The 25646-nt window shown below is 56.8% G+C and overlaps 3 protein-coding genes and 2 long non-coding RNA genes across 8 annotated transcripts; 4 read left to right on the top strand and 1 right to left on the bottom strand.

Moving 5' to 3' along the window:
- Nucleotides 1-567: 567 nt before the first annotated feature.
- RAB37 (RAB37, member RAS oncogene family) lies at nt 568-16524 on the bottom strand. 4 transcript variants are annotated; one of them, XM_085077698.1, is made up of 10 exons: nt 16303-16524; nt 10582-10692; nt 6273-6383; nt 4229-4270; nt 4023-4089; nt 3885-3937; nt 3297-3362; nt 2534-2590; nt 2188-2264; nt 568-2074 (listed from the first exon to the last, which is right to left on the bottom strand). In XM_085077698.1, the coding sequence occupies exons 1-10, from the start codon at nt 16360-16362 to the stop codon at nt 1969-1971; spliced, it is 750 nt and encodes a 249-aa protein (XP_084933824.1). In that variant the 5' UTR covers nt 16363-16524; the 3' UTR covers nt 568-1968. The 4 variants fall into 4 exon arrangements, with proteins under 4 accessions (XP_084933824.1, XP_084933826.1, XP_084933825.1 ...); XM_085077700.1 differs by lacking the exon at nt 6273-6383 and having other exon boundaries at nt 16303-16523; XM_085077699.1 differs by lacking the exons at nt 10582-10692; nt 16303-16524 and adding an exon at nt 8303-8440.
- Nucleotides 6379-7456, top strand: LOC146429544 (uncharacterized). The gene is made up of 2 exons (XR_014855599.1): nt 6379-6625; nt 7026-7456. It is a non-coding gene; the product is annotated as an uncharacterized LOC146429544 (long non-coding RNA).
- LOC146429543 (uncharacterized) lies at nt 8604-13445 on the top strand. Its single transcript, XR_014855598.1, has 3 exons — nt 8604-8693; nt 10501-10705; nt 12186-13445. It is a non-coding gene; the product is annotated as an uncharacterized LOC146429543 (long non-coding RNA).
- Nucleotides 16525-21300: 4776 nt separating the features above from the next.
- On the top strand, nt 21301-23516 carry LOC146429541 (CMRF35-like molecule 5). The gene is made up of 5 exons (XM_085077695.1): nt 21301-21352; nt 21486-21872; nt 22266-22601; nt 22802-22889; nt 23100-23516. The coding sequence occupies exons 2-5, from the start codon at nt 21821-21823 to the stop codon at nt 23473-23475; spliced, it is 852 nt and encodes a 283-aa protein (XP_084933821.1). The 5' UTR covers nt 21301-21352; nt 21486-21820; the 3' UTR covers nt 23476-23516.
- Nucleotides 23517-24353: 837 nt separating this feature from the next.
- LOC146429540 (CMRF-35-like molecule 4) lies at nt 24354-25642 on the top strand. Its single transcript, XM_085077694.1, has 3 exons — nt 24354-24443; nt 24551-24892; nt 25233-25642. The coding sequence occupies exons 1-3, from the start codon at nt 24404-24406 to the stop codon at nt 25490-25492; spliced, it is 642 nt and encodes a 213-aa protein (XP_084933820.1). The 5' UTR covers nt 24354-24403; the 3' UTR covers nt 25493-25642.
- The last annotated feature ends 4 nt before the right edge of the window (nt 25643-25646 follow it).

The raw sequence follows: 25646 nt of genomic DNA, 5'->3' as shown, positions 1-25646 counted from the left end.
TGAGCACGGGACCGCGATAAGGAAGAAAGGCAGCAGCAAAGGAAACAGCTGGAGCTGCTTTTGGGTCGAACACTGCCTGCGGGATGGCAGGGCACAGGCAGGACCGTCGTGCCCCAGCTGCCTCCTCCTGCCCTTTGCATCTTGGAGTGACGTGAAAGGAGCTCAGGCAGGAGGGGGAAAAGAGAAAAGAGCCAACGTCTGTTTGTGTTGAAGCCATCCAGCATTTTTTTTGCAGACATCAGCCAAGCGGCAGCAGCAATGCCATTGGTGGGAAGACGGAGTTATTTGGGGAATGCTGGACTCCGCACCATGAGAACAGCAGGGGAGGAGGTTGGTTTTAATTTAACAGGCCATGTTTACTCTTCCCCTCTCACCTTTGGTCTGGCTGAAATGTGCAACAAAAGCCCCGGCAGGGAAGCAGGGAGGAAGGGGCAGTGGGTGCTTCCCCCGCCTCACGGCTGCTCCCAGGGCCCCCCAGCCCGGCTGCTCTGCAGCGCCTGTGTGCAGCAGCCTCCCACGTTGCAGACCCAGGGCAGGGATTTCTCACGCAATAAACAACCAGACAGATGCAAAGCCTCAAAAATACCCAGCTTTAATCTGTAAACTTGCAAAGAGAGACCCGGGAGCAGAGCAGAGGTGGAGGAGGCACCGGGGCAGGTGAGAGATGAGCAGTCAGGTGCAGGGTCAGGGAAGATGCTGATGGGGACAGATGTGCTGGACAGTCCCTGACTGCTATGTACAGCAGTACCATGCCCTCCACAGCTGCTCTCTGCATCAGTGCTTCAGCTACAACCAAATATTCACCGTCTGACCGCTCTGGGTAGTGCTCAGGGGAGTGGAGAGTGTGCTGGAGGGAGCAAAAGAGCTGGGCTGAGCACCAGGGATGTCCCAGTGCCCAGTGTCCAGTGCCCAGCAGAGCAGCATTTGCTGGCTGAAGGGTTTCAGGCATCTGCTCTCCAGAAAGTGGTTTCCAGGTGCTATTTGCCAGCAGAAGGAATACAAGGGCAGTGATGGGAGAGAAACCCAGCCTGACCTGGGAGTCGGCAGGGCTGGAGCATCACCCCACCATGGGCATCTCCTGCATGAGGCTGGAGATGGTTTAGTCTGAAGGGATTGAAAAGAAAAAGGCTTTTCTTGTTAAAAAAAATAAATTCTCTAATTCCTGTGGCTACAACATGGGGGAAGCAAAGTTTTTCCAAATTGCTGTGTGTAACAGAAGTGCCCCAAGCATCAGCTTGATGCTCCCAGGGGAATTTTTCTTCTCACACTAGCTGTGTGGGCAGGGAGCAGGTTTGGCTGGACCCTTCCCCATCCCAGCCCTTCCCTCGAGCAGAGCCACGATACAATGGGGACATCTCTGCCTTCATGGTGGCAGAAGGATAAGAGCCAATGGCAGCAACTGCAGCAATGAGGAGCCACAGCTGAGCGTGGGCAGCGGGGTGTGGAGCAGCCCAGGGGGGCAGAGCTGAGGTTCCTTGGGGGGAAGCCAGAGCCTGGCAGCACCAAGGACACAGGGGCTGGATCAGGCCCTTCCAGTTGGACAACAGCAGTGCTGAGAGCAGGGATGGCTGCAGGGGAGGACAGGACTGGGGGCTGCAGGGGGGCTCATCCATGGTACAGCCCCTCCAGCTGCTCCAAGGGTCCCTCAGTGAGGTGTGTGGTGTGTGGCTGTGTTCTGCACCTTGCTCATGTGATGGAGGTGATGGATCACCATGGCTCACTGGCCAGGCTGGCAGTCACCACACCATGGTGATTCCCATGGTGGCACACAGGTCATTGCTCCACAGGGCAGCATGATCTGGATCCTGGCACCAGGACAAGGGCCCTCCTTGTCCCTCTGCTCCACTGTGCTGTCCCATCCACCTTGGCTTGCCGGAGCTTGGTTCCCTCTGGCACTTGAGGGCAGGATTGGGCCCTGCTCTGCCTCCTGCCTGGGCCCCCAGGCCTGCCAGCTCCTCCGGGCCACCCTCAGGAGAAGGCACAGCAGCCGGATTTCTTCTTCTGTGACTCGATGTAGTCGTGGATCTGGAAGTGGGGCTCGTCCAGCGGCTGCATTGAGCGCTGCTTCAGCTCCCTGGAGTGGTAGGGCTGTGTTACACCCTCTCACACACTCCAGTGCCAGTGTGGGAGGTGGTGGGACTGCAGGGGACACCTCCCTTGCTCAGTCTCCTGACCCCAGGTACTCACTTGGCAATGGCCAGGAAGGCCAGCTCCACGTTCATGCCTGTCTTGGCGCTTGTCTCCATGAAAGGCACCCCGTACTCCTGCAAGGGCAGCAATACCCTCTTGCTGGCTATCCCCAAAATGCCCTCCTGGGCCTCTGAATAACCCCTGTTGCCTGGCCAAGGCTTGGGAGTCATCCATTCCCTGCCTTGGCCCAGATTTTGTGTGCAGGTGACTGCCATGCTGCCCCTGCAAGAGCCAGGCAGCTGTAGGCATCCATCACAGGGGATGGCACAGCTGCATGGGGACTCTGAGTGACATGCAGTTTTTGGGAGGCGGTGAAGTTGGGTTAGACCCTGGCACAACTCACCCTGGCCAGTGATGCTCCATCCTCTGTCCTCACAGCCCTCTCGCTGCTCACATCAGCCTGCCAAGGGAAGGAAAAGTCACCACATACAAGGCCAGTTAGCAGCGTTGGGTGCTCAGGGGGCTGACAGGGATGAGGGGCATGACAGATCCAGAAGCATCCACTGCCCAGAGAATCCTGGATCTGTGGAGTATCTGGGACCTGGTGGCATCCAGGATGGCAGGGGGAATCTGGGATCTGGGGACACTAGGGACCTGGGGCAGCATCCTGAGGGCATCCAGGACCCACGGAGGCTCCGGTACCCCGGTGGGCATCAAATACCTGACATCATCCAGGATCCAGGGGACATCTAATCCCAGGAAAAAGTCCAGTACCCAGTGGAGCACTGGGCATTCAGCAGCATCTAGGATTGCTTGAGAGAATCTGTGACCTTGCTGGGGCTCTAGAGCTTGGGGTTATCTGAGGTCCAGGGGCGCATCCAGGCCTGGGTGGCCATCCCACACACAACAGTGTCCCATACCGGGAGCATCCCGTACAGGGAGCCTCAGCCTCGTGCTGCCACCCGCTGGCTACCGGGAATACTGCCCCCTTGACCCCCCAAACCTCTGGGGTCACCTCTGGGCTTGGCTGAGCCCAGAAAGCAGCAGAGCCCGGCAGAGGGTGCAGGCAGAGCCCCATCCCTGCACAGCCATGAGATGGCAAGGGCACGGCACAGCACAACAAACCCCGGGGTGCAAGGGGATACACCTTGGAACCCTGCACGCACCTTATTGCCCAGCAACATGATGACCACGTCCTTCTGGGCATACTCATGGATCTCTGTCAGCCAGGCCTGTGGGGCAGCAGGGCTGTGTCAGGGTCAAGGGTACTCCTGTCCCTCCCAACTCAGCCCTTAACCCCTCAGTATCCCACTCCCTTCCCTCTCATCCCCATCTCCTCAATACCCCTGTCCCTGCCCTCTCAGCCCTTACATCCCCTCAGTACACCCATCTCTCCCCCACGAGGACAGGGATAATGACTTTTTGTCGGCACGGGAACTATTCAAGCATCACAGGCGAGCAGTCCTGAAAACGCCCTGTCTCCTGGCTACAGCCCAAGCCGTAGTTCACATCCTTCCCAAACCACGTTTTCTCCCTCCAGGCATTCACCGTGTCCTTAAACAAAACTCACCCAGCCATGCAGCACCCAGCCAGGTGCTCTGGGATGAGCTCCCAGCAGACTGGGTCTGGCCAGAACAGCCTGTGCTTATGGGTAAAACAGGCTGCCAATTGCCCCAAACACCCAGCCAGCCAAGCAGGGCACCCATGACCCCAATCCCTGGGGAGAAACACTCCCATCCCACGGCAGGACTCACGCGGATGTTGTCGAAGGACATCTTGCTGGTGATATCATAGAGCAGGAGCAGGGCTGGAGGGGAAGAGGCAGACATGTTCCCACATTGCAGGGATGTGCTCTGGATGGTCCCCCCGTCCCCACTGGACCCCAAACCCACCTTGGGCATCCCTGTAGTAGGCGTGGGTGACGCTGCGGAAACGCTCCTGTCCTGCCGTGTCCCAGATCTGCCGAGAAACCACCCCAGTGAGAGTGGGGAGAGGAACCTCCCCGAGCTGGGGATACTCCTGGAGCCCTGCTGGACTCCCATGCTCAGCCTGAGGTGCGTTTCCATCTGGGAGTTACTTCCCTTCTCCCAAAGCTCACCTGCAACTTCACCTTCACACCATCCACGACCACCACTTTGTTCTGCAGAAGACAAGGAGAGCAGGTTTATCAGTCCAAAGAGTGTCTTGGTGCATGTGCCAGCCAGCCCTGACACAGAGCTGGCATTTCACAGCCCCTCAGCTGCTCTCCCCGGGCTGGTGGGATGAAGCCAGGCTGCCCGTGGGGCTGGATGTTGAAGCTTCATTGCTACAAACCCTGATCCTGCTTGCTTGGCAGCTACAGGGACATCCCAGAGCAGCATCCCCTTGAGTCACAGTGGAGAAGAGCAGTATGAGCAAGATCCCAGCCTGCCTTGGGTCCGGTGCCTCGTTCATCTCCTACAGCCAGTGTCCTTGTCCTGTGGCTCCCGAGTTCCCTAATGAGTCAGTTAATGATGCTGGCTGCCCTGCAAATCCTGGGAACACCGACCCACTCTGGCTCCTGCCGGGAAACTCCGGGATTGCAGCAGCCCGTGGGAAGTTTGGCAGAACTGGGGAAGTGGGGAGGTCTGGATGAACCACACATAAATTTGCATTTATTAATAACACCTTGGTGTGCTTTTATGTTTGCTCGCCAAAATGCCCTGGTATATCTGCCAGGACTCTCCATCTCCATGTGCTGAGGAGCCACTGCTGCACTAAAATTTATCCTGTTTGCAGTAATTTCAGGGCTTTGGATGCTACAAACTGCCTGGGGACATGCGCTGGGTGAGCCTAGGTTATCACTCAAGTTTCCTTGCTGGTGGAGCCTTGCTTGGTTCTTACAGGTGGCTGTAAACACTGAGCTGGGGGGTTGTATGTAGCACAGAGCTTTATCCAGCATGGCAGGAGGAAATCTCCTGGGTCAGGATGGTTTTCAGCCAGGCAGCTGGGCTGGGACAGGGAAAGGAAGGAGGCATTTCCAACTGAGCTGGGAAGGCAGCTATTGAGGCTTAAGCAATTGCTGTTCTCATCTTGGAAGCGCAGGGGCTTCTCTCCAGAGGGCAGAAGAAAGAAAAGCAAAAGTTACTGAAAAGCTATTTTAAGACTCTTAAAGAATCATACTCAGAGGGATGAGTCTGGAAAGAGAAGACCCCTATAAATAATTCGGTCGCCTGGAATTGTTTGAAATGGAAATTCAGCCCATGTGGAGATGACAGCACTTGAGCAAATGGGTTGGATAAAACAAAAACGTGCCCTAGGAGACTCTGGAGATTACCTGGAGCAGTGAGCCGTGAGCTGCTGGAGGGGACGTTTGCACAAGGCAGAGCAGGTAGCTATGGGCTGGCAACACCTCTGGGGACACCAGCACTGAGCAGTGGGACACAGCAGATTTTCCTTCTTTCATGACTTTACCACAAGGACGGGCCTCATGGCCCCTCCAAAGAAAACCCACAGCCCTCTCTGCCCACCAGCTCACCAACCCCCAGTTCCACCACAACCTAAACGCAGCCAGGGCAGCAGAAGTGGCAGAAAACAGCAGCAGCTGCAGCTGTGGGGGCAGAGGAAGCGGCGACCGCACTCGACACGTGTCAGTGGCTGTGGGCAGAGCCCTGCCTGGGGACACCCCCATGACTTCCCGCCTGCTCTGCCCTGTGCTGCAAACAGCTGTGCCTCCCTGGACTCCCCCAGAGAGACCTGCAGCTGAAATTTGGTGAGCAGAGAGCAGTGGGGGAGTTTAAACAGGATATGGTGACCCTAACGACTCCTCGGCAGCCCATTTCAGCCTTTCAAGGAATGAAACTACAACAACCAGTGTTTGTCCCCCCCAGCTGTTGGCTTTAGCATGCATGGTGGGGCAGCTGGCTGCCCACCACGCACCCCCAGCCCACAAACACAGCAGGGATGGGCTAAATCCAGGCTGTTTGCTGATTTAAAGGCAAGAGGTGACACTGCCAGTGGGACCTTCTGTTAGGGTGGAAGGGTTCCTGCAAGCACCTGCTGCTGTTTGCGAGATTAGTGGGGGTACAGAGGCTGAAAACTCCCTGTTCCCTCTTCCCAGCACCCCGTCCTGGCCGAGGTGTGGGTTGAGGGAGGCGAGGGGTTGGCAGCCGTGGTGGTCTCACCCGGAAATCTATGCCCACGGTGGCTATGAACGTCCCGGAGAGAAAGGCCCCGTCTTTGAACTGGAGCAGGAAGCAGGTTTTCCCCACGCCTGAGTCTCCAAGCAACATCACCTGCAAGATGGGTGCAGCAAGAGGTGTCAGCAGGATGCGGAGGGAGCAGCACCCCTGACTGGTGCTGAGCCCTTCCCGGTTCCTTCTCTCCTTCCATTTCTTTCCCCTTGCAGGGCTGGTCCTGATGGGTCTGGGAAGCTCTGTGGGAGCTGGGCATGGGATGGAACCCCTGAGGGTGCAGCCAAGCAGTGCCACAGGGCAGGAGAGCAGCCCAGCCATGGAAGAGGGGGAGAGCAGAAGAGGTGGGCTGGTGTGAAGGCAGTTACTGCGGCAAGAAGAGGTATTTCCTGGCCAACCCCTGGCCATGTCCCAGGCCAGGAGGCTCCTGGAGAAACAGCTACAGGTCCAAACATGTGGAGCCACCTCCACCCACGTTTTGCCCCTGACCCGGGCGTGCCCAGCCCGAAGGCTGATGCATGGCTTGGGCAAACCCTGCGTGTCCGGGACTCTGTCCCTGCCGGTGCCTGCTGCAGACACCAAAGCAAACACGGAGCCTTTCCCCTCCTGCTAAGCAAACAGGCTCAGCCCAGGCTCTCCGGCCACTCCAGCACTGCTGGACCCAGGCAGGCAGCAGCCAGGATCGATGCTGGGCTCCATAAACACAGCATTTCCTGATGCTGTGTTCTTCTTGCTCGCCTGCAGCGACCTGTTCCTGCCCAGCAATCATTAACCTGACTGCATCTGGCCTCGGATGGAAAACGGCAGCAAGCAGGACACCAGCAGGAAGGTCCATCCCCACATTCTCACCCTGCCAGGATGCTGGAGCTTGAAAAACCTCACTGCCTCTGGGACAAGCAAACACAGCAAGCCATGGCCACCTTCCACAGGGATGGGACAGCGAATGCCAGAGCTGGGGGCTGGAAATGCCCTGCCTCCTGCCACCTCACTTTGCTGGTCAAATCCTTCCCCAGGACTAGAGGGTGGCTGGGAACAGTGCTCAGTTCTGCTTTCACCTCACTCTAGAACAACTTAAAAACTGGTTTTCTCCCTCAAACAGGAAAATCGCCCAACACAGAGAGGAGTTAGAGAGGGGAGGATAAAGGCAAAGCAATAAAAGCAGTTTGGGGAATGTGGCAATGTGCAGGACCACTTTGGAACCAGCTCAGCGAGGCAGTGGGAAGTGCCAGAGCTGACAGTGTCAGTGCCAGGCTCAGCCTGAGGCTCTATATTAAATTTTGGGGGTAAAAGGTTCATCAGCCCCGTGCCTCCCCTGGGCTGGCAGGAAGAAGAAGGTGCTTCCTGGGGCAACCCTCGCCCAAGATGGGAGGGGAAGAGGGTGGGTTCCCCCCACTCCGAGGCCTGGCAGGGGTGCAGAGACATTTGCAAGGTGGGTGCTGTGGGTGGGTAAGGGGGGACCCTGGGCTGGATCTGGGACACAAGTGCTGCTCCCACCTCAGAGCCCCTGGGGTGCTGCAATGGCCTGGATGGGGCCCTGCTCCCCCTGCCCTGTGTCAAGGGGGGCACTGCTGCCTTGCCCTGAAAAGGGCATGACGCGGTGATAAAGGCAGAGCTCGGCCATGCCCCCCTTCCCCCGGGAGGCCCCCAAAGCCCTGTTCCTGCAGCTGGTCCCTCCCATTGCCACTGCCCCGGGACACAGTCCCCCCTCGCCCCCGGGCAGGGACCCCCAGTCTCCATCTCCCTGGGAGGGAGGACCCCTACGTCCGGCTGCTGTATCGGGGGACTGTCGGGGCAGAGAAGGGCTGGGGGGATCAGCTGCGGCTGCCACCTCCATCCCCTTCTCCCCCCCCCCCGGCTCTCGGCCGCTTCCTGGGCGCGATCGCAGAAGTGGAGGAAGCGGGAGGTCCCCGGGACCCTTCCTGGACCCCTCCCTGTCTCCCCCGAGCTGGGGAGCAAACCCAAACCTTCCCCCCGGTACAGCTTGGAGGGTCCATCCCTGCTCACCCCGCGCCGCCTCCCACCTTGCCGGCCAGTTCGTAGTCCCCGGGCAGAGCCGGGGTGTCCCCGCTGCCCTTCGGGACATCCCCGCTGCCCTTCGGGGGTTCCCCGCTCCCGGCCGGGGGGGTCTCGATCCCGGCCGCCCCATCGGGGCCACCCATGGTGCGTCCGAGCGGAGCCGCCGAGTGCAGGGAGCTGCAGCCCCACCCGCCTTCCTCCTCCTCTTCCTCCTACTCCTCCCCTGCTAAAGCCACCCCCGACGCTGTGCCGCGGCCGCTTCCCTGCCCAGCCCGGACATGGGATGAGGAAAAAGAGGCTGAAGGGTGGAAAGCTGCCCGGCTGGACCCCCACACCGCAGACCCGGGACACCGGAGTGCTTGGGTTTGCCGGGGGCTCGGCGGCACTGGACGGCAGGTAGAGCCCTGGCACATCCCTCCGGACACATGGATGGGGAGGGGACGAGCTGCTCACCCCACAAATTAACAAGCCCTTCATCCCTCAGGGGGTATAGGGATGGAGACCCCGGTGCTGCCAAAATCCCACCCTGCACACCGGGACAGTGAGGATGGCAGCTCCCATTCCCACCCCACCAGCCCACCCCAGCCTGGGGGGTTTGCCCCATCTGCTGCAGCCCCGGTGGTGCTGAGCTGAGCCCCGGGTGAGCACCACAGCTCGGGGAAGCCGGGAGGGAAGCGGAGCTGGGGCCGTTAGCCGGAAGCCACGGGCTGTGTCGAGCCGGTTCAGCGGCGCCTGTGTCTCATCCGGGATGCCTGCCAGGCTTCCCTGTCCCCCTGGCAGCTCACAGCCCCCTGTGTCCTACACCAGCCATTGGGGCCAGCTCATACTGTGCTTCATTTAGGAAAAGCCCAGGCATGGGAATGTGGGAGAAATCCCTGGAGAGGGATGCTGTGTTATCCAAAAACTTGCTCCATAAAACCCCATCCGAGTCCATGCACTACAGCTGCCCAAGGTCTTCAGCCTTACAGACACCACTCCATGATCCTGAGCTCTCCCTGATCTATTTCCCCTGGGCTATCCCATTGACCCCATACCAGGGCTAATCCCAGGACCACCCCCATCCCTGCTCACTCCACTGGGATTCAGGGGTGCTGGGCTCCCGTGCAGAGCTGTGCCCCTTGCTGCTCTCCAGGCAAAGGCCACATGTGGCTGTGGGAGGCCAGATGGCAGAGATGCCCCCTGGAATGGCATCCACCCCCACACCTTCCTGGGCTGCTGGCTCCTGCACCAGCCAAGCCTTCCACTGCCCCCCGGGAAATAGAACCTGTATTTCCAGTCCTGTAACTGTGCTCAGACCCAGCTGGGGGATTTATAGTTTATATATGCTTTTTGGCCAGGAAAGTTCCCATGAGCTGCAGGCTGGAGGCACTCAGAGGTCCTGGAAGAGGCTGAGCTTTCCTGCAGCAAGATGGGGAGTGGGCTGGAAAGATATGGCAAACTGTGCTGGGGCTCATGGAGCTTCCTGGGCAGGAAAAACTCCTGGCTGAGCATCAATTCCACACGCTGGCATTTGCTTTGGGAGAAACAAGGCAGCTGGGAGCTGGCAGAGATCAGTGGTGTGGTTGAGCCTCCTCTGCCTGCCCAGGGCTGGGCACTGCCTGCAGGGGCACCCCGGTGCTGGTCCCCGAGCTTCTTGGCCTCAGATCCACCCCCACTGGTACCACATTTCCCTACTTCCCTGGCCTGGATGAAAAAGAAAATCCCTGTGGGTAATAGCACCCCATGGGTAACAGCCCCTTGCTGAGCCCCAGCCTTGCCATGATGCTGAAGGGATGTCAGTCTGTCTGGAGTGAGGTCCCAAGCACTGTCCCTGTCCCAGGCTCCCCCAGGAGAGGGGACACACACATCAGAGCCACTTGAGACCCCGCGGCAGCTCTGCAAATAGCTCTGGATGGCAGCCGAGTGCTTTTCCCCAGCACTGTCACCATCTGCCTGACTTCTTGCCAGGGCCCAGGGCAGGACACAGGCAGGACACAGGCTGGCATCTCCCTGGCAGAGCAGAGCTGATCCAAAGGCAGCTTTCCGAGTGTGAAGCAAAAGGCTGCACTCAGACACAGCCCCACTGAGGGTTTTGGGATGTGGAGCTTTATCCATCCTTCATCCCTCCCCGCAGTCCAAAGCATGCCAAGAAGCACACAGCCAAACCTAACCCATCATCCAGCAGCACCAAGGTGAACTATCCAATTATTTGTGCTTACCACAGGTTCATAGATTCTGGTTCCCCAAATAAAGCTGCTCCCCAAGGGTGAGTGCACAGCCCAGGGACCAGGGATTGGGCTCTTACCGTAAACCCAATGCCCACAGTGGCCGAGAAGGAGCCAGGAATGAACTTGCCCTGGTCAAACTGGACCAGCAGAGATGTCTTCCCCACGCCGCTGTCTCCAACCAGGATTGTCTGCAAGGACCAGGTAAAGAGATGTCAGTGCAGGTACAGGTGATGGGGGAGTTGCAGTACCAGTGTGCAGCTGGAGGCCAGACTTTTGGGTAAGGGTGCTGGGGGGATGTGGCAGTGAATGCAGCAGGATCAGGAGGGCCCAGCCCAGCCCCAGATCTGTTGGTTTTGGTCCTGCCACCTGCCCAGGGAAGAATTTCCACCCTTCTGTCCATCTCTGTAATTAATGAAATGTGTTCTGGGATGATCTTCAGGCCTGAGCCCCACTGTACCCTGTCCAAGAGAGGAGAGATGGAAGGGAAAGCAAAGCACAGCCTGTCATGGACAGTGAGCAGGAGAGATGCTCCTGCCCGGGCCTGGGAAGAACCAGCCTTGGCTCACACAGCCCTGTTGGAAAAGCTCTTTGGGAGGACTTTGGAGTAACTGGATTAGGGCCAAAACTGTTTAGTAAAGAGTGCATCTCCTGCAGTTGCTGCACACGGTTGCTGCCACAGCCACGCAGCCTCTCTGGGTCACTGGGCTGCCTTTGTGCTGCCTTAACACCAAGGACCCACAGCCCTCTTTCCTGCAAAGGGATGGGTTTGAAGTCACAGAGTCCCTCTGTTTCTCCAGCCTCCATGGGAAGCCCCAGACCCCTCCCAACCCTGAGCAGAAGGGACAAGAGAGCTGTGCAGCTCCCAGAGCTGTCACTGCCTGAGCAGCTCCCACACTGCCAGCCCATCCCCTGGTACCTACACTGCATCCCTGGGGAGCTCATCTTCCCTTCTGCTCCTGCCTGTGTCCCTCCAAATCCCTGACCTTAGGGAGAGCTGCCGTGCAAACCAAACCCCCCCCTCCCCTCTGGTATCTGGGTTTTGTTCACAGAGCCACTGGTGCAAACATTCCCATCCTTTCAGGAAACTGAGGCACTTTCAACCCTTTCACAGGACACAAGTTAAAATAAACACTCTGCTAACAGGCTTCTTGCTCAGAAGTGGTTTTGGCTCTGTCTTTCAGGACATGGGTGTTCCTGAAGCTGCAGCTCTGTCAAACACTGAGTGTCCCCTCTGTCACTGGTCCCCTGTCACCCCTGAGGCTGCAGGGATGAGCCAGTGAGGTGCTGGGGCTGAACCTCCCCACTCTCTACATCCACCTCTGCTGCACTTGGCTGGATCTGGTTTTTTCCCTGCTTGACTTGTGTTAGTGCAGCTCCAGCAGCCTTGCTCCTTCCTGGGACACCTCAGCCCTTCGTCCCCCCCTGAAGATGCTTCAGTACCTCCCCAATAAGCAGAGGAGACTCTGTGCATGTCCAGTCCCATCCCTGTTCTGTCCCAAAGTGCCCCAGGGTGTGACCAACCCTGGCACCACTTCAGGCACTGAGCATCCCCCCTTGTGAAGTGCAGGATGAGTGTGAAGGAAAGTGTTTAATTAAGTGCCTGAGCAGCCCCAGCAGATGATGATTCCATGCCCTGGATGGGATCCACAGCACCTGGAACCGTGATTCCTGCATCCCACAGCTCCCAAAGAAGTGGGCTGAAACTAAGAGCCAGGGAGCTTGAGGACCACAAACACCCCATGGGCATGGTCTGGCAGGAGATCAGCATCCTGCCTTGCACAAAGCACCACCCCACAACCTGCCTGGAACCTGCTCACTGATACGCTTCAGTGAGTGTTTCCCTCGGTGAATCAGCACTTTCCCTTGGAAAAAAAACATCCCAAACACCAAACCTCTTCTGAGAAAAGGCCGACCTGCTGAGCAGAGCTGTTGGCAGGAGGGAGCCCTGCACCTCTGCCAGATGCATGCTGCTGCACAGACCTGTGTGCTGAGAGGCAGCAAGCTGTGCCCAGATCCACAGCCAGAGATTTCTCCCTCCCCCCTGCCTGGGCTGTTTGCACGTCACTTGTACATTCAGAGCAGCCTCGTGAGCTGGGAGCCTGCAAGGGGTCTGGGGGGATGATGGGAGGCAGAAATCTCTGGGCCAGAGGATCTGGGTCACCCCTTCCCCAGGGGAAATTTCTCTGCCCAAACTCCCCCTTGGCTTTTCCCCAGGGCCCAGAACCCTTCCCTGTGCAGAGAGGATATGCCCAGAAGCAGTTGGATATGAAAACACTCCAAGAATTCATTGCCATGGAGTGTCTGCACCCCAGTGCTGCCTGTTTTGGTGTTACACACTATTTCCAGTAAAATACTGGTTCTGGGATGTGCAACAAGCCTGGGTGCACCCTGCAGCCCTGTGTTTGGGAGCAGTTAATGCAGAGAACAGCATTAATTATGGAGACAGAAGAGCTGGTTGGAATGAGCACCAGAAAGCCTCCAGAGCCCAGGGTTTACAGAGAACATGTATAAAAGGAAGATTCCTCTATTAATAATTTAAATGGGATTCATAGTAGAGACAACTCATGAATTGCTTCATGACTTAATAATAGTAGTAAAAGTTGGCCTGGATCAGCCTAGAGATATTCCTAATGACTTTAGGAAAAGCTCACAGGCTCTGTGGAGGCACAGCACAGTGGAAATCACTGTGGCCTTCCTGGTTACCAAATAAACATAAAACAAGAATAAAAACCCCACAGTGGGGAAGATGTGGCTAGCCAGCACTCAAAACCTCAGGCTGGACATGACTGAGTCATGATAGCAAGAAGTCTCCCAGTGACAAAGTTCAGACTGTTCTCCCATCCTCAGCCACAGACTGACCTCCCCTGCACCTCTCAGCCTCCCAGGTTTTCCCAGGGGTACTTTTTTGCATGGGAAACTTTAGTAAAATGTTGAAAGATTCCTTTTGGTGCTGTTATTCTTCTCTGTGTGGTGGTGTTGGGTTGGAGCAGTGCCAGGGCAAGGCACAGAGGGAAATCTTCCCAAGATCTGGAGGATCACTTGATGGCAGTCCCACATCACCATTGCTGATCCCCAGCACATTCAGAGCAATCCATTTTTCCCATTAAAGGAAATAATTTCCACTGAGTGGGCAGACGTAATCTGACATCACCACCCCACAACCCCACAGAAAAGCAGATACAGCTTTAACACCTTCCTGAGAAGACCTGTCTGCCTGCTCTGCCTTAAGAAAAGAGCAAATATCCCTCCCTGCACCTTGGATTAGTAGTTTTGTGGCTAATTCAGACAAATTTGGAGCTAGAAAGACGAATCACTTCCAGTCAAAATCACTGCTGGCTCGGCATGAGCTGCAGGAACAAGGCAAAACTATTCAAATTTCCCATACCCTTGCTGGCAGCCAGCAAGCAAAAGAGATATTTTGGTGTAACCTGCTGAGGGAAGAGAGGTTTTGCACGGCTGTCAAGGCAGCGCAGGGAGGCGACCGCTGCAATTCCGGTGCCAGCCAGGCGGGAGGAGATCTGGGACAGCGTGTGGGTTGAGGTTGTCTTCCCAGTTCATTCTCGAGATTTAACATGCAGAACCTGGACCTGAGCTAAATATAGCCAGTGGAAGCCTAACGGGGTAAAACCCCAGTCAGAGGGATGCAGGGAAGGGAGAAATGCCCTCCATGGACTATGGTGTTGCTCCCAGAGAGCTGCTGAAGCCCCAAACGCACAAGTTTTTGCCCAGGTGAGCAGGATTTATCACAAAAAATTGTAACAAATGCATACCTGCCCCCAGCACAGCTGCCTGCAGAGCTCAGTTGGGACATGGCCCTGGGAGAGGTCTGAGGGTGAAGCTGTGGTTGCTTTCAGCCCCTCAGCACCCCATTTTCATGTTCTTTCAGGGTGAGTTTCTCAGTCCCTGAGACTTATTGTTAACCTGCTCGCTATACAAAATCGTGCTGCCTCCCCCCTGCTCCAAGCAGTGTTCCAGGACAGCTTGGATGCTGCTGGATGCTGCTAGAAGCTGTCCTGTGCCTCAGGGACAGTTCAGGGCTGTCCCCACCTACCCAGGCACTATTTCACCATGGCCAAGACCCTTACACTGCCTTGAGCCAGAGCCTGGGGCTCTCTGCCAGCCCAGCTGAGCCTTTGCCCTGGCAGAGGCTGTACCTCAGCCCTGCAGACATGAGCTCTAGGGCTGTGCATCAAACAAATCTGGCTCAGGTTGTGCAGGAGATCCCTGTTTGCAGCCCCCTGCTAACACCTTGGACCAACCACAGCTGATCCACCACGTCCCTCTGCCCCTGGGTCTTGCTCCAAGTAGATGGATCCAAGAATCATGCAGGAAGATGAATAATTTGGCAATGGGTCAAACCACCTTGAAAGCAGAATTTGTCATTTTATATCAAGTGAAACTTTTCTGGAACAGCCCAGAACAAATCTGCTGTTCCTGCTTTGGTTTGCTCCTGGCCCATTTCCTGCCCATGCCTGGGTTTAATCCTTGTCTCCAGACTGCAAAGCTCTCTTGGGGTTTCTCAGTACATCTGAAATGCGATTGCTTGCTCAGACACAAGATCTAGTGAGGTATTTGCTGCCTCACTTCCCTAGACTGAGAGCAGCCTTTTTTCTGCAAGACAAGAAGCTCAGCCAGGAGCAGCAGAAAAATTCCAAGGGAAACAACAGGGATCATGGGACTGGGATGGTTATTTTCCTGGACAGATCTTCTGCCCAGAGCCTCATTTCCACCAATGATCTTCCATAACTGCAGCAGTTCATTGCTGGAGAAGAGAGAGTTAAGGCTTTGCAAAGAATCAAAGTTTCTCAAGTCATCTCTGGGGGGATGTCCTATGTATTCCATGTACAACAGAAATGAGACCTGCTAGTAATTGATGTTTTTCTGCTAATCAAGGGCTGGCATATTGCCCTGAGTACAGCAGGATACAGAACAGAGTGGGATTTGTGGAGAGGGATCCACAGAGCCTCAGCCCTTCCCTCATCTTGTCCCATCCCTGCTTTTCCCCTAGAGTGCCAGTTCCTGCACAGTCACCGGGGACTGCAGGAAAGCAGTGTGAGGACAGCAGGAAGGAGTGATGGGTGGATCTGTCATAAATCAGCATCTCCTCCATGACTCCAGGAGTTGCAGGGCAGCACCTGACTGCAGAGAGCAAACAGCCCTGCTGCTGCTGTCCCCGCAGCACAGCCTGAGCGCCCCACGCCTTGCAGGGACACCACCAGCCCCGAGCACCCTCCGAGTTACAAAACACAGTCCCACGAGTTACAAAACGCAGTCCCAGGAACGCCGCAAAGGAGAAGGATTTCAAAGCAGGAAGGGCAGGAATGGACGTGTCTGGGACAGCGCTGTTTCATGGCAGGGAAGTCGCGGCTCCTCAGGCTGCTTCTGGCAGACAGATCCCGGGTTCAGCTGCCCCCGACCCGCCCTGAGCACGCTCAGGACAGCGGGAGCGGCTGAAGGGCGGCTGCGGGCTGTGCCGCGGGGCTGGCCCCGTTCCAGCCCTCCTGGCTCCCCAAACACGCCGAACCCTGCCACCCCCTCCCCACCATCACCCGGGATGTGGCTGGGACCGGGGCCAACCCCTGCGGGCTGCCCATCCCTGCGAGGGGGACAGAACTGCAGCCGTGTCCCCGCTACCGCCGCGCCGGGATGGGGGTGACAGACGGACCCCACCGGGGGACGAGAAGCAAGGAAAGCAGAGGGACGGAATTTGTCGGGAAGTTCAAGCAGGCGCTCAGCTCGGTATCCCCGCTCTGCAGCCCTCTCCCCGGTGCCCCCTCCCATCCCATCCGCAGCCGTACCTTGTGCAGCAGCGCCTCGTTGTAGCCATCCCCCCCCGGGCCGGCGGCTCTGGCCCCCATGGCCGGGGGGGTTTGCGGGAGCTCCGGGCAGCCCCTGCAGCACCGCGGACAGCGCCCGCCCCGCTCAGCACCGCGGGCAGCTCCCGCCCGCCCGGCACCGCCCGGCCCGGTTCGGCCCGCAGCGCCCGCCCGGTGCGGCACAGCCCGCTCGGTGCCCGCAGGACGGCAGTGCCCGGTGCTCGCCGCCGCCGCTCGCAGGGCTCCCGAGGAGGAGCGGGGGGAGAGCGGGGAGAGGCCGGTCCCGCCCGGGGGCGGGCAGACGGTGGGAGCGTCCCCCGCGCCGGCAGAGCCCGCCGGACTCTCCGCACACCCGCTGGTCCCTCTCACCTCCCCATCCCCATCTCTGGGATAGAGATGAGGGTCACAGACGGATCCCCCGACGCTGTAGAGCCCGAGGGTTCCTGCTCTCGCCGCCGGGAATCGCTGCCCTTCTCTCCGCTGCGGTAGGCACGGCCAGCCCTGGCAGAGGTTTTCTGACCCAGCTCCGAGCAGTGCCGAGCTGAGAGCACCGAGCCAGGCCCGCTGTGCTGCTCCAGCCCGGCTTCACAGCGGGCTCGTTGGCGCTTAAGGAGCTTCATGCCCACATCTAAGTGCCTCCTGCTCCGTCTGACACTATCCCAGCCATCAGCCCACACAGCCCAGGGGCAGGGGTGAAGTGCAGAGCTGTGTGGTCACAGCCGTGTCACCCCGGAGAGGGGCAGCAGCTCTTGCTAACCAGGCCATTTCAGCTTCTTTACCACACTGGTGCTGAGCCTGGTTTACCCCAGCAGGTCCCTGTTGGGATCCCACTGGAATTACAGAGCCCTGTTAGGACCCTGCTTGGAGTGAAAAAAAATTGTATTTTGAAGCAGGAGGAATATGTGCTTAAACCTGAAGGTGACAGTCGATATCTCATTGAGATCCTTTTGCTTACGACTCCCTTTGGAGCAATCTGATGTTGCTGATTGCACTGTGAAAAAAAAAATTAATCTTTACTTAGAAGTTTATTTAAGAGATACTTGATTCAGTCTCCAGTTCCCTCTTCCAGATCAGCAGATGGCCCCAAGCCAGAGGAACAGACCATGCTTCCAAGGGCCATCTGCACCCATCTGATTGCTGTTTGACTGCCTGGGCCTGACATTGCTAATTATATCTGCCCCTTGTTTCCTCTGATTTCAGAGACAGATCTGCTGGGTCAGATGGTTGAACTTGGAAGCAACAGTCAGAAAAAAATTTAAAAACCAATAGGGACAGTGGGGTTCAGGCTGACCGGAGGCCAAAAAGCCTAATCCAACCTGACAGAGACCATCCTGCAGCCAGGCCATGGCCTCATGCACTAGAAGACAATCAACAGCACAAAAATAAATTATATCACGAGCTCTGGTGTCCAGATCAGGTAATTAACAAGTGGTTAATCACAATGCACAGACTTCACACCAGATAAGGCCAAGAAGAAGAGAGCAGCAAACCTCAGGGGAGCTTCAACAGGCCCAGGTCAACTCTTTAATACACCAAGAACTTGTCAAAACTCCCATGGATGTTAGCACAATCCCTTCCATGCATGTCCCATGGCTGCCATGGCCCCTTGAGGATGGAGACCCCAGCAATATTTGTTTCCTATCCTTAATCACAAAGGAGAGCAGGGAGGAGCTGCTGCTGAGCAAGAAGAGCCTCACAGAGTCAAGTTATCCATTCTCTGCAGTCACTGGTGTTGCACCAGCCACACTTGGCTCTGCAGCTTTAACCTCGCTCAGGAGGAAGACAATTTTCCTGTCTATCATGATATCTCCAATTGTAATGCAGCCTGATGAGACAACAGAGATTGCTGGCAAAACACAGGCACCAGCACAGCCTGGCCCTGCTCCAAGGGCTTTATCCCACTTTATGGCGCTGCAGGACCTGACCCATTGTAGATAAGTGATATCTGCAGCTTTATCAGAGCCCAGCAGCCCAACACCTTCATCCCTGCCTCGCCTCACACACTGAGAGATGCATTTCCCCACCATCCAGAGCAAACCACTTGCTCTGCCAGACTCCCCCAGACCCGGCAGAGGCTTCTGGCAGCCAGTGAGCAGTTTATAGCCCCGAGCAAGAGCTGACCACTTGAAATCATTGCAGAGCAATGAAATCAGAGGAAATGACCTGTAAACGGCAGGAATGATTCCAAATGAAGCTGCAATTTAGATCCATTGTTTGGTCTGTTGCTGGTAGACTGTATCCCTGGTACCTTAATTACTTGTTTATTTGCCTTGGGAAGTACAGCTCTAACAGTGGAAGATTTAAATCCAGCTCAGGACTTTCTGCTTCACTGTTCTCCTCGCCTGCCCCTGCTCGTTCTCTGCTGCCCAATCCCATTAACTGCTGTTGTATCTCCCTGGATTTGCCTGTACAACACATTTGGGGGAAACTGGAGCCCTGCTGAAGTCATTCCTTCCCCGTGAGCTAGGAAGGAATCTGAATTTCATCCTCTGATTCACCGAGAATGAATTCTTAATTTCCTTGCATTAAATAACTCCTACCTTATCCCTTTTTGGCTAAGTCCAGCCTAAGGCAAAGCCCAGAGGAAATCCTTCACCACCAGTCGGCAAGTGTTTTGTGCTGCTTTTACTGGCTTTGTTAAATCAGGAAATCTGGAAATGATCTGGACTTATCTTGGTTATCTGAGATGGCAGCGGGAAGGAGAGATCAGACAGTGCCTGCTCAATCAGCCAGCACTAAAGGAGCTACATTTGCAATTATTATACTCAGTCTTATCTCCTAAGGACAATTTCACCAAACTTGTTAATCTGCCCGTGAAGAACAGACCGAAACTACTTGATTATTTTTCAAAGGCCCTATATTAAATAACAGAATCGGGGATTGGAAATATCATTGTAGTCCAGAGCAGACAGGACTTTGGAAAGTGTCTGACCCTCTCCTCAGTTGTGGGGGTGGATAATAGGGTGGGGTGAGAGGTGGGGAAGATCTGTTCCTGCTGAGCCTTGAACTAAGGAGATGCACTGATTGAGTCAATTACAGCCTGTTCAGGAAGGCTTTAAGTCTTTTTCTTAGCCAACACCAGAGAGCAAACCCAGACCTATAATCTTGCAGGACCAGAGCAAAAGCAGTGTCTGATGGTGTCCTGTAGCTGCTGGGCAGGGACTGGGAGTGCTGCCCCGGGGCAGGCAGTGGGCAGGGGCTGCAGGGGCACAGGTGCCAGCTCATCTCACCCCCTGTGCCGTGCCCATGTCACATCACGGTGGCGCTGCCAGGGCTCTGACACACTTTGCTGGCTGGCACAGCCACCGAGCCACGCGCGAGTTCTCTCTCCAGCCCGGCGAGCGGCGCAGACGAAAAGGCAAACTGATGTGCTCCTGTCAGGCTGCATCAGCAGCATTCCTGAGAAGCGTTCCAGCAATGTTTTTGCCCTCACAGAGCAGCCTTGCCTTGTGCTTCCCGGGCCTCTTGCTGCTAAAAGAGAGAGGTCTGGTCTCACAGCCCGCCAGAGATGCTGGTGCAGAGCAGGGCATCTTCTCCAGTCCTATGCTGGGAACTGTGTTTGTTCATTCCCTCCGGGCTATCTGGACCACCCCGCGCCCCGGCTGGAGGATGTTGCAAGGGCTCTCTGCAGGGCTCTTCCTACTGAGGCAGAGTGATTCCTCCTCACACTCTGCTGCACTGGCTCTGTCAGAATTGCTCTACTTCCTGTCTGATTTCTCTTTCCGACTGACATTTTAATTGGGATAAACATCACAACCCCTCCTGTGACAGACTCCTGTGTCAGCACTCTGGGGTTCCTCATTCCTGCCTGCTCTCAACTTGACCTTCCCCTCCTGGAGCATGTTCACACGCTGCTGAGCTGCTTTGGGGCTGAGGCACTGAGCACTTTGCAAACACCTCGTTGACAGCCCCCAGTCAGTGTCCCCCTTAGCCAGGGCCCCTTCATGCAGCAGGTGAGAGGAGAAATATCAGAATAAAACCCCACGTGGGAGTCACAGTGCTGATGTTGTGTGGCTGTAAATCTCTGCAGTATCCTCAGGGGCTGGAAGGAGATCTTCCTTCAGCCACTGACACAGAGTGAGGAGCTCTCCAGGGTGTAACACATTCCTGGGAACTGCCGTGATGGGGAGGAAGTGGCCCAGTCCGTGCTGGGAGTCTCAGCCCCTGCACTGGACTGGGCAGCTGCTTTTCCTGCCCAGGAACCAAACCTGGGAATTGCGGAAATGACACCTCACATCTGACAGTGATGTGATGGTGATGTGATAGTGATGTGATAGTAGTGACACAGCATGGATGTGGCTTGAAAAATTCCCCAGCAACTTGACCAAAGTGGCTCTTTGAAGAAGTACTTCTGTCTGCTTTCAGGTAACAGAGCTGCCCTCGAAATCCTCATGCAGCAAACACCTTTGTAGGCTCCTTCCCTGTGCACATTCCATCCAGAGCCTCTATCTCTGGGCCACTTCTCCCAATCCTCCTCTCACTCTGAGGGAAGGGTGGGAAGGATGCATTGTGCCTTGCTGGACACCCCCAAGGAAGATGAGGTGGCTAGAGTGGGAAGCTTCTCAGCACAATGCAGGTTTGCCATCTCCAGAGGTTTATTGAGTTTAGATCTTGCTGTTATTTGCAGTAACTCAGCTCTCAACCAGTCAGCTGGGAATGCAGGGGTTACTTGGTGACCAAAAAAGGAAAACTCAGAGCTTCCTCTTGCCATGGTGAGGTACTGAGAGAGAAGGGGATTCTGGAGGTTTGTGCTTTCTGCTCTTTCCAAGGGGCATACTGTAAGAAAGCCATCAGCAAGGCAGCTGCTGGGGAAGCTGCTTTGCTTTTTGTGTTTGGGTTTCTGAAACTTTTAGTGGAAGCATTTGCTTCTGGGGGAGAAACGGCATTGTCACTCAAAACCCCACAGCTGTGCCAAAAAAAGTGGTTTGGGGAGGAAACGAGAGACTTGTGCTTGAGAAAACAAACAAAAGCAGCCCAGCTCAAGCTGGCAGCCCACTCGGGAGCTGGGGAGCAGCAGTGCAGGGGGATGGAGGTCTGTCCATCATCCCAGAGCATCCCAGTACCCAACCAGTCCATCCACAAGGGCTTACTTGCACTCCCTCTACCCCAATCCCTGCATCCCTGCTCTGGCCTGGCCTCTCTCAAAACTCCCCAAAATCCTTTAGGCTCTGCTCCCTGCTGGAATGGTCATCACGGCAGAGCAACCTGCTGTATTTTGGTGTTTTCCTGGGAACCCAGCAACTATTTCAGAGGAAAAGCTGTGTCTCTGTCATGGAACACCCCAGTGTGAGTCATGAGCCCTGGGTGAAGGGGAGGAAGCAACTGTCTTAAAAAGAAGACGTCCAGGGTCAGTGGGTAAGCACTGCCCAAAGAAGCAACAGGAGAAGGCAGCTTGGAAAACTCCTGGGACGTCCATGTGAATGTGAGCCAGGCTCCATACTGAAGGATTCTTTGTGAAAACCACGGGGAAAATTCCACCTTGGGAGCAAGAAGCTGGAAAATGAGGATTTTCTTGGTTTGGACCCTTTTCCTCCTGAGAGCCACGAGCGCAGGTCAGGAAATTCCACCTCAGGGGTTCTGACAGAGCTGTGGAGAGGCTGGGGTCAATCCAGACCAGGAAGCTCACTGTGGTCCTGGCAAGAGCCCAGCTGATCCCAGACTTTTCCTCTGGCATTTACAGGGTGTAATCTCTGAGATTTTCTTGTTCACTGACTTGTGAACCCTGGGGAAAAGGCTTTTCACTTTTTTAATGACACACAAGCTTGGTGGGGTCTCTTTTTTTAATGACTGGGGACATCTCACCTCAGCACTGCTCGCCAGGATAGTGGGTTCACAGGCACAGCCTCCCTCAGGCTGTGCCCCCAAGAAACCTGGGCTCAGATCCTTCCTGGCTCCCTGAGGCAATGCCAGGATGGGTTTACAGCCCCTGTCTCTGTCCTCTGCAGGTGGCCAGGCAGTGACAGGCCCCAAGCAGGTGACAGTGGAGCAGGGCAGCTCCCTGGCAGTGTCCTGCAGCTACAAGCCACGCTATGAGCTCAGCTCCAAGTATTGGTGCCGCAAAAACTCCCTCCGGTTTTGCTTGACCCACATCATCCAAACCGATGGCTCGGAGGTGACAGTGACACGGGACAGGGTGTCCATCAGGGACAACCACACGGCACACTCATTCACAGTGACGCTGAGCAGTGTCACACTGGGGGATGCAGGCCGGTACTCCTGCGGGGTGAAGAGGAAACTGGGGATCAGCCGGTGGCACAGCACCAAGGTGATGGTCTCTGCAGGTAAAACGGGGCTGGGAGCAAAGCTGGCAGTAAACTTCCCCCTTTTTCCTCTTCTTCCTCCCCAGTGCTCAGGGCATTGCCTGGATACCTCCATCTCCACCCCCTGCAGCTTCATGGCTGAAGTCTCAGAGCAGAGAATGCTGTGCAGAGTGCAGCACAGGGGGTGTGGGGGTCTCCACTTTGCTCTGTTTCCTTTACAGCTGTTTCAAACACAACTGAGGACAGTGATGTGAGCCTACTGACCAGCAACCCTCTGTGTCCAAGAGGCTGTGGGGAGCCTCCAGTGCTGTGAGTCAGGGCTTGGGATCTGGGCAAGCACCCGACATCATCCCCTGGCCAAAAACATCCTTTCCTCTGCATGCATCTCCCAGCTTTGGTTCCCCAAGGGGCATCCTGGGGGAAAGCAGGGCAGTTGGCAAACGTGCAAGTGCCCCAGTCCCCATCCTCATCCCCTAGACCCTACTAAAGCTCTAACATAACCTCCTTTCTCCTACACAGGTCTGAGCTCAGCGTCATCCACTTGCTGCTTCTCCTCAGCATCAAGGTGCCCATAGCACTGGCCGTGCTTTGTGGGGCAGAATGGGTGAGGAGTCGATGCAGGAGCCATGACCAGGAAAACCTGCAACTCTTGCAGGCGTCCAGCAGCACCAGAGCACAGAGCTGCCCGCCCATCCCAACCCCCTCAGAGCCGCAGGGACACCTTCCTGTCCCCCAGCCTCGCATCCTGCAGGGGCCATGCCACCCATCAAGGCCACCCCGTGCTGGGAGGTGCTCAGCTCTGGGTACTTCTGCCCCTGGGAAACCTCGGTCCCTCTTGGCAACCCCTGTGCTGCACAGAGAAGGGTTTGGGGTGCAGAGATCCTGTGTCTGCTGAGCTGGAGCTGCCAAGTGAAGACAACTTTGCAATAAAGGCTGGGTATCTGCAGGTCCTTCTCTGCCTGTCTGTCTGTCCCTCTGCTCCATCCTTGGGATGCCAGCACTGCCCAGTGCCTGTAGCAGCTGCTGCTGATGCACATCTGTGTAGGGACACGCTGCATTGTGGCTGGGGGGGACATGGGGACACAACGGGCATGGGGGCACCTGCGCCACCACAGCCTCACTGAGCCTCATCATGGGGAGGGGAACCCTCAGCCACAGGAGCCTCAGCTCTGCCACCTCTGCCTGATCCACCAAAAACCTATCTGTAGCTGAGCAAGAGCCATGGAAGAGTGTCCTTCCACAACTGTGCCCCTCAATATAGCAACTGCAGGGACTGGGGACACAGGAGGAGGTCTGGAGGGACCTGATCAGGGCATGGGGATCCTGACCACCGAGGGGCTGTGCTGGGAACAGCCTGGGGGTTGTGCTGGTGAGAGGAGTGGGTGCTCATACCCATGTACAGTGGGACGGGAGGCTGGGGCTCCCCCTTTGCATTCCCATGGCATGGACAGGGTGTCCATGCAGGAGCACTGACCAGCCTGGGGGATTGTCTGGGGTTCAGGGGGTCCCTGTGCCATGCTGAGCCACCTACCCCACTGGGTGCCCTGCCTGTCCAGAGGGGCTGAGCAGGGTAGCAGTAAGAGGCAGGCTGTCCCACCGTAGAGGCCATGCTGGGGGCAGAAAGGGAAACCCCTGGGTCAGGGCTCAGGGGACAGTGCCCAGCAAGTGCTCTCAGTGACCAGGAAGAGCTGAGATTGGAGGGAACAGGAAATGCCATGAACTTGCTGAATCTCCAGCAGTTACAGAGGTGGTACCAGAGGCACAAGAGGAAGTGAAGCCCCGGAGACACAACGAAGAACAGCGAGGGCTGCCCCAAAACGTCCATGTGGCTCCTGCTGGTGCTGGCCTGGGCACTGCTGCCAGGTAAGACTGAGTGGAACCGGGGCTGGAGCTCTGTACTGGATCTGCCAGAAGGGTAGGAAGGTGTCGGTGACGCAGCAGCACTCCCGAGGCTTCCTGTGTCTCCACAGGCTGCGGGGCAGTGAAGGGGCCCCGTACGGTGCAGGGACTCCTGGGGGAATCCCTGTCTGTCACCTGCACGTACCGGCCTGGCCAGGAGAATTTGCCGAAATTCTGGTGTGAACCGGCAACACTGATTGTCTTCTGCGCTGAGGACCTCGTCATCACCTCGGAGTCAGAGCCCGAGGTGCGGCGGGGCCGGTTCTCCATCCGGGACAACCGCACACGCCGGGCATTCACGGTGACTGTGGAGCCGCTGTACAGACGGGATGCGGGCTTCTTCCGCTGTGGGGTGCGAATGGGAAAATTCGAGCTTGATGAGGTTGCTAATGTGGAGGTGATCGTGTACCCAGGTCAGTCCCTGCATATTCCCTGGACAGCAACAGTGACTACAGGGTCGGGGGGCGGGGTCCAGCCTCAGGGAGGAGGTGTCACCCTGGCCTTGGGGAGATGGAGAGGGACGAGGTGCCCATCTGGCACTTCCTGCATCCATCCCTCCTTCCCATCTGCAACCCCGATTTTCCAGCCGGGACAATCACACTCCTGTTCTCCACAGTGACTGTGGAGGGTCTGGCCAAGGAGGACAAGGGCACTTTCTGCTGCGGGGTGTGAATGGGAATGTGCTTGTTTGATGCCAGTGCTGCTCTGAAGGGGGTCGTGTTCTTGTGTCAGACTCTGCACGTTCCCCCACAGCACCAGTGACCACCACGCTGGGGGGCTGGGGACACACTACGGCAGGAGGTGTCACCCTGAGCGTGACAGGGACACGATGCCCGCCTGGCAGCCGCTGCTTCCATCCTTCCTTCCTATCTGCAACCCCGACGCTCCCGCCGGACGCTCCGAACGGGACCCGCGGCACTTTCCTCTACTTCCCGGTGCTGGCCGGGCTGCAGCTGCTGGCGCTGCTGGCCATGATCGCGGCCGTGCTCTGGGTCAGCCTGCGGGGCCGCTGAGCCCCCGCCGGGACCCCACGGCTCCACTCGGCTCCGCTCGGCCCGGGACAGCCCCGATCCCGACGGCGCGGGCGGGGGCGGCAGCACCGGAGCCCCGCGGGGCCCTTCCTGCCACCCCCGTCCGCTCCAATGAAGTCTCCTCGCTCTGCACCCC

This window comes from Lichenostomus cassidix, chromosome 18 (genome assembly GCF_008360975.1).
Source record: "Lichenostomus cassidix isolate B80296 chromosome 18, HeHo_3.0, whole genome shotgun sequence".
Lineage (NCBI taxonomy): Eukaryota > Metazoa > Chordata > Aves > Passeriformes > Meliphagidae > Lichenostomus > Lichenostomus cassidix.
The sequence above is the reverse complement of the archived record's forward strand: the minus strand, read 5'-3'. Positions and strand labels throughout refer to the sequence as shown.